At 39.3% G+C, this 7,468-nt stretch overlaps 1 protein-coding gene across 1 annotated transcript; it reads left to right on the top strand.

The window, feature by feature from the left end:
* Nucleotides 1-833: 833 nt before the first annotated feature.
* LOC141438204 (uncharacterized) lies at nucleotides 834-7,057 on the top strand. The gene is made up of 3 exons (XM_074101967.1): nucleotides 834-5,545; nucleotides 5,976-6,091; nucleotides 6,566-7,057. The coding sequence occupies exons 1-3, from the start codon at nucleotides 959-961 to the stop codon at nucleotides 6,669-6,671; spliced, it is 4,809 nt and encodes a 1,602-aa protein (XP_073958068.1). The 5' UTR covers nucleotides 834-958; the 3' UTR covers nucleotides 6,672-7,057.
* The last annotated feature ends 411 nt before the right edge of the window (nucleotides 7,058-7,468 follow it).

The raw sequence follows: 7,468 nt of genomic DNA, 5'->3' as shown, positions 1-7,468 counted from the left end.
GATTATATTTAAAATAATTAATTGTGTAGTTTTGAAGGTATTATCATACATTGTCGTGTCTTGTACCATCAGCCAAATATGTGGTCTACCACCTCAAAGTTGATTGAAAATTGATAGACCACTTATTTGGCTGATGGTACATAATGTAAACAACTTCTTCATCGTGCAATCCAATTTGTCCTGCTTCTTAAACTGGATAGGTACCTATATATAATTTATTGTATTTCTCCCGTATCGTTGGCATAAAATTGATGTGTTACTTTTGTTTTTAAAAATATGCAGAAGAATAATGGTGTTTATTTTAATTTAAATCTGGGTCAACCACACTGGATCACGTTTTAATACAACCACTTTAACCTGGCAATCGAGTGAGTTCTCGTTTTAACTGAAGATTATTTATAATCCTAGAATTACGTAAATGCTCTCTCGCCTTGACAGAGAGTTTGAAAGCCCACAGAAAACTGAAACAAATGAGTGACGTCTTATTTTGTAAAATATGATGGTCCTCGAGTGAGATTGGTCGCGCCGATATTAATTAATAATAGCCATTCTATTTGCTGTTTCGTAACAACTTTCGTGTAAACTGTGAAATGATTTTGGCAACTTTGACGGCACTTCAGAAAATTTTGTTCGTGTATATAGTTACGCTATTTACGTAGGCCGGTCGCGCTCGGAAATAAGCATTGTTACGCCTGTACATTTACATTGCGATAAAATACTGTGTTTGCATGAAACTGTGTCATACCGCGTAAAGTACAAATTCATCTTTCTTTTGTTTATAAATAACCTGTAACCGGAACAAGCTTTCAACCCACCACACAGTCTGCCGCGAAGGTGCGCTCTCGTCGCCGCGTCAGTCTCGCACCGACTTTCGCGACGGCAGCCGCGTGCATACCCCACACTCTACGACAACCAAACAAACTTTTTAACTCGTGTAAACAAATATGATCGCGTGAAGATGTCGTTCTGCAGAATCACAGGGCGCAGCAGAGGGCTGCCTAAGCCAAACTATTTCCCGCTCCTCGCTCCGATATCGCCGGCCGATGCGAAGCGATGCTGTAGGATCACGGGCAAGTCCTACGGGCTCCCGTCCCACCACTACATTCCAGTGCTCCTCACGGCGCGTTCAAGCAGAAAGAAGTGCAAGATAACCAATGTCTCCGGCGAACTGGGTCCGCACCACTACGCACCCGAAATTAACTACGGAAACAGAAAACATGATTTACTACCTGACTTTAGATACATATTCCCCGTGTTAGACGGATCGACGGAGGCGCAGAAGGCTTTAATGGATATGCTGTTGACTAAACAAGTGACTGACGATAAGCGTTATGTGTATACTGTCAAAGAAAGGAGGTGTAGTTTAGTGTTCTCCGCTCGTATGGAAGCAGCAGTGCGCGACGGCGATGTACGCGATGTTATGCTTGCGAAGGATTCTGATACGGTGCTGATCAAAACAAAACAGGGCCGCAGTGTTTCCATGGATTTTAGAGATTTCACTGAAGATGTTGAAATGTATGAAGGTGAGGGGCCAAACGCTGAAGTATTGAAGCAACGGGAAAGAGAAGAGTTGGAAGAAAAAAAGAAGAAGAGAAAGCGTGCTGCTGGATTATCCTCTATGAAGAAAATATTTGAAAACAAAGAGAAATTAGCTGAAGTGCAAGAATTAGAAGAAGAAAAGTTGCGACAAGAACGAATGGCCAAAAAGGCTAAAATTGAAGAATATAAACATGAGAAACATGACCTCAAAACTTTCAATTATAATAACTTTGACGTGAGTCATATGCGGTCGAAATCTAGTATCGCGATGTGCAGTGGGGAGTGGACGGAGCGAATGCATCCGCTTATAGAATCATGGGATTGGGAAGTGTTTGAAAAGGAAGTGGGTAATAAGCAAGTTGTGCCAACAGTGACCAAACTACCAACTCCTGTTAAAATTACCCCATATCATTGTGAAGCGGAAATATACGAATCTGATCAAAACGTTAGCCATGTTTCGGTAGCACTTGAAAGTGTTCCTTGTGTTAATCCCTTAAAAGTCCCAAAAGAACGGCCATCGGAAATAGTTCTGAATGCCATTAAAGAACTTACGGAGGACCGTTTGAACGAAACTATAAATATTGAAGAAAAGTTGTTACTGGAAAATAAAGTTGACGTGCTTCCATCTTTGGAAATGCTGCCAGATGTCATCAAAAATATTAAAAAAGGAAAAAGAGAAAAGATCGCTAAAATTTCTGGCTTAACTATAGATATAAATAAAGCGAAGAAGTTTATTCCTGGTCAACATGTAAACACACCGCAAGGACCAGTGTTTGTACCGGGGCAAACAGTAGAAACCCCTGTTGGTCCAGTTTTTATTCCTGGACTTAGTGTCAATACACCTAATGGACCGGGTCTTATACCCGGTCACATAGTCACTAGTGAAAGTACAAACGAACCCTGTTTCCTCGCAGGGCAAGTACTGCAAACTTCTAAAGGAGAAGAATTTGTATGTGGACAAGTTATGAAAACCAAAGATAATGCTCACCGTTTTACTGAAGGCCAAACTGTTGTTTCCGAAGAAGGGTTAAAATTTGTGCCCGGGAAAATCTTACTAAGTGGTTCTGAGGAATTTTTCGTCCCTGGGCAAACAATAATGACTCCAGAAGGTGTTCAGTTTATTCCGGGACAGACTATTACTGAAAACAGCAAAGGAGTTATTTTTACACCTGGACAAAATGCCAAGATAAACAATGACTGGCAGTTTGTGCCGGGGCAAGTGGTGCAACAAGATGAAGGTTTACAATTTGTACCTGGAGCGACACTAGCGACTCCTAATGGTCTCAAATTTGTTCCAGGTCAGACTGTTTCCGTTGACGGTGAAACAATTTTTGTACCTGGCGTAACAAAGACGTCTAGCAATGACAGCTTACAATTCGTACCGGGCACAACAGTTGAAACAATAGATGGACCTAAGTTTATTGAAGGACAAATAGTGCACACTGAATATGGAGAAAAGTTTTTGCCTGGAAAAACTATAGTGGAAACAAATGGACATGTAGAATTCTCTGTTGCGAAATCAGTCGAAGACATTACATTCTCTGAGTCAGCGCCAACTGGATTACCGATAGATATTAAAACTTGTTCACTATCCGAAGACTCCTTGTATGTTTTTGGACATATGGTGCAGTCAGCTAAAGGAATTGAATTCTATCCTGGCCCAAGAGTTCCTAAATTAGATGGCAAAGTGGTCCCCGGAAGACTAGTCAAGAATGAATTAAACCAATCCAGATTTGTACCTGGAACAATGGTGGAAGGCATTTTCGTACCCGGACAAATAGTTTTTACTGAAAATGGGGAACAATTTGTTCCCGGTCAAGTTGTGGATACAGCAGATGGCCCTAAATTTGTTCCTGGGCAAGTAGTCAATACAAGAAATGGACCAAAGTTTGTACCAGGTCAGACAATACACACCATTGATGGCCCTCGTTTTGTACCTGGACAAATTATTGAGACTAAGGCTGGACCCACATTTATACCTGGCCAAGTTATTTCCACTGAAGATGAAGGGTCAAGGTTTGTTCCTGGTCAAGTTGTTGACACCGAAGAAGGACCTCGATTTGTTCCAGGAAGAGTAATAGAAACTGATGATAATGGAGTCACTTTTGTACCCGGCCAAATCGTTCAAACACCAGAAGGCCTTAAGTTCATAGCCCCTGATCTAACGGAAGGTGAAGAAGGTCTTGAATTCTCCGTGCAAAGTTTTGTTGTTACCCCTGAAGAACTTAAACTCCTTAAAGTAAAAACCAATCCAAATGACACTACTTCAACAAAAGGAGAGTTGAGTATTGACACAAATATGTTGAGGCAACTATCTGAAGCAGGTATGTCTATTGGCAGACAAGTGCCTGCTGAATTACCTGCGATCAGCGTAGTTCTAAACCAAACACGGAATGCTGAAGCTTTAAAAGCATTTGTTACTGATTATGGCTTAAAAGATGATGTTGCAAATCAGCTGATGGATGTAATTACATCTATCATAGAAATGAGTTCACATTTGAAGTCTGAATTAAATGACAGTAATAATAACGAAGATAAAATAAATGACAAAAAAGGAAGAGCTAGTAGAAGGCGAGCTGAAATGCAAGAAGCCGGGTATGTAGGTGGTAATGGACAAACGGCACATCAGGAACATGTTAAAAATTCAATAGCTGCTGCAGTATTGGCCGCTTTAGTGACTGCCGAGCAATTCGAAGAAATAAATAACAATAATAGTAGAGAAAAATATAACTTAATTTTAAAATCAATTGACACAATTTTGGGAAAAGCTATAAACGAAGATTTTGTGTCAGCCATGTTTGAAATCCTACAAAAGAATGAAGATAAAGAATTCCTTTGTGATGAAATTCTTGAAAATACGACCCAGCCTAAAGTTGAGCTAATTAAAATAGCTATTAATAGCTCCTTACACAAACAAACTATTACAGAAGAAGACATAATTGAGAAGTTCGGAGACTTTTTGAGCAGTGAAAACGACGTTTTGGGACCAGCGTTTAAGAATATCACTAAAAGTGATACAAATCTTCTGCATCACGTGTTGAGTAATATATCTGATTCAATTTCGTTCATCAAAACTGATCACGAAGCAACCGAAACTTTGCAAAAGGCTATTGTATCCGCTGTACAAGAAGCAAGCACAAAGGAATTAGAAGTTCTTTTAAATGACACCGGCAGCAAAAATTTAAAAGAATTAATAGTTCAATCCGTCGGTCTGGCCAAAATTCTTGGTATGCGAGACGTGGCCGCTAGTCTCCTCGCAGTTGTCAACGATGAACAAAGTTTAACTAAAATAGCGAGCGACCCGACAAGTCTAAACATTTTGAAACGTCTGACAGTAATGCGGAAACTTGCGGACAAAACACCAAGCTTACACTCCGCATTGAGGAAACTAGAAACTGACCCAGAGCTGGCTCGAACAGATCCTAAATTAAGGGATTTAGTGAGAGAAAGTGCTGCACTCATGATAGTGCCCGAAGAGCCTCCTTTAATGACATCAGCTGACGTGCCTTTGAGTTTACTTGACCCTGAAAACAGTTTGGCTATGGAAGATTTCCTATTTCAACGCAAAAAACATCCTGGCGCACTGTTGATAATGAAAAGGGGCTTACAAGCTGTGGTTCCTAGGGAAGCTAGCCGCGCTGTATTGACGGGACAAGTGGCATACACAGTTCTTGATGAAAATGGAATTAGACATTTTGAACCGCTACATGTTTTCTCAGCGTTAAATCTAAGTCAGCCGACAGCACATCGCTTCTCAATGTACAGCTGTCTTGTGGCCGACAATCACGAGGAAGACTTAGAAGATTTCACAGGATATTGTAACATAAGCAACAACCAGAAAATTACAAAACTAGGCGGCTGGGGCCGCAAATATAGCGGCGTCTTACTTGACAGGGAAAACACGAGAAGTCGAATGAGTAGCGTTGATCACACGCCAAGTTACAAGCGCTACCCTTCAAGATCTCTTTCGAGGTCTAGATCTAGTTGTAGCAGAAGCCCTCCTAAGGTAAAACCTCCTGTTGATTAAAATATTACATAAACGTAGAAGTATTTTTTCTATTACTTACACGTTGTTTGACAACTGCGGTAATAAACATACCTACTATTAACAAAAATTTCATACTCCGGAATTTTACTACAACTGCAATAATAATCTACGACCAGTTCACTTAGGTAGTTAAATTTTCGTACTGGGAGCTAAAAATAGAAAAAATGTATTGAGCAACAGAAAAACATAAAGTAGTATTTTTTAACTTTACCTAACTTTCTGTTTTTATCGTTTTAAGTATACACTTAGCTAACGATTAATTAATTATCTTTATTTAAGTTTATTTTTAAATAATTGACCGATTCAAGCGTATTTGTGGATATGGATAAATTGTGGTAGCTAAGTACAATATGAAAAGGTTCTTTAACTTTAATTATCTTTGTTGCAGGTAGAAGACGTAGTTGTGGCCTCGTCGGATTACACGGCGACGGCCGACGACGAAGTATCCCTAAAAGCGGGAGACATTGTCGAAGTTCTCGACACTAAGACCGCCCACGGATCAAAGTGAGTACATCATCATATTATTGGCATGAGCTTTGCACAACCGTGCCCCCATTGATGTCCGTAAATAACTGGAGCATATGCGTCTTGCGACACTGGAGTCATTACTTCCAATCTAAACTCTCGACTATCTAAACTAACACCTATTTCAAGACATCAAAATCACTCACACTTAACACACATACTCTAATACTCAGGGTGACCTCTTAATCACTGGGATCTAGCGTTGGCAAAGGGAATTCACGACCATAAATTTCAAGAATGCGTATAACAGATTAGATGCGTCGAACATTCCACACGGGACGTCGGATATTTTCGGCGGGGTCGTTGCACTATTACGAGACACGATTAACTTTACGAACCTTTATCACGTTTTTTCATCATTATCACTTATCATCCGCGGCTAACAGCGTCATCATCACGCTTCACCATCACACGGTCGTTTGACGACGTAATGAGAGCTCTATGTTGATGCAGGTACAGAGGTCGAGTATATAGTTACGAGAAACATTTCTTCAATACACGGGGGCCTTCTGTTGACTACGTATTTAGCGTTCCTACGTACAGGATGTATTATTACTGATCATGCTATCAAAGAAGAAGATGAAGACGGAAAGAAGAATGCATTGACCATTGTAAATATCTCGCATCTCGAAGCTGTTTTATGTTGTACGAATCATTGTGTTGTGATCGGCATTAGAACTATTGTGATAACTATGTTACATTCATTTGTTTTAATATAATTGTATATACACATGTAGCTACGCTATTGGCAATACGCTGTGTTCTATCATTTTGTTTGTTTTTTACATTATATTACTCATTTAGGTGATTAGATGTTCATGTATAATCCAATATGAGTTTGGAGCTTCATTATGTTTATGATGTTCATGCTTCGTACACTTTGAAATATATTTTGCTTGTCTATGTTTAGGGAAAACAGGTGTAATAAAAATTAATGCCATGTTATTATTGTTAATTTATTTGTTACCTTTTCAACTAAATATACCTAAGAGAAAGAGAATTTTATGTTGATCACGCTGCGAAAAGATGGCATTGTTTAGATCACCTTGCTTGAAATTATCACGCGTTAAATTATGAGTCAGTCATAAGTCATAATATATCTTCAATATGGCACAGAAATTGTTTTCTTATACCCGTAGGACATATTTGTTTGGGAATACAGCGTGACTAATCGCGGTAGGTAGATATTTATATTTCGCTCCGATTTAAATAGATTCTATTAATATTTAGTATGGGGTACAACTAATTAAGGTACTGAATTCTTATGGGAACTAAACTACTTAAATTGACCATAGAAAACGAAGTCAAATTATTTCATCCAATCCAATACCATTCATAATGTCACAGAGAAAATTA

Source organism: Choristoneura fumiferana, chromosome 18, assembly GCF_025370935.1.
Source record: "Choristoneura fumiferana chromosome 18, NRCan_CFum_1, whole genome shotgun sequence".
Classification (NCBI taxonomy): domain Eukaryota; kingdom Metazoa; phylum Arthropoda; class Insecta; order Lepidoptera; family Tortricidae; genus Choristoneura; species Choristoneura fumiferana.
Note: the sequence above shows the minus strand (reverse complement) of the source record. Positions and strands in the feature narration are given on the sequence as shown.

Bases quoted from the DNA above. Each gene is read 5' to 3' on its own strand.
- LOC141438204 (XM_074101967.1), top strand. From the start codon at position 959: ATGTCGTTCTGCAGAATCACAGGGCGCAGCAGAGGGCTGCCTAAGCCA. The intron at 5,546-5,975 runs GTAAAACCTCCT...TCTTTGTTGCAG, and splicing joins GTAGCAGAAGCCCTCCTAAG to GTAGAAGACGTAGTTGTGGC. The intron at 6,092-6,565 runs GTGAGTACATCA...ATGTTGATGCAG, and splicing joins AAGACCGCCCACGGATCAAA to GTACAGAGGTCGAGTATATA.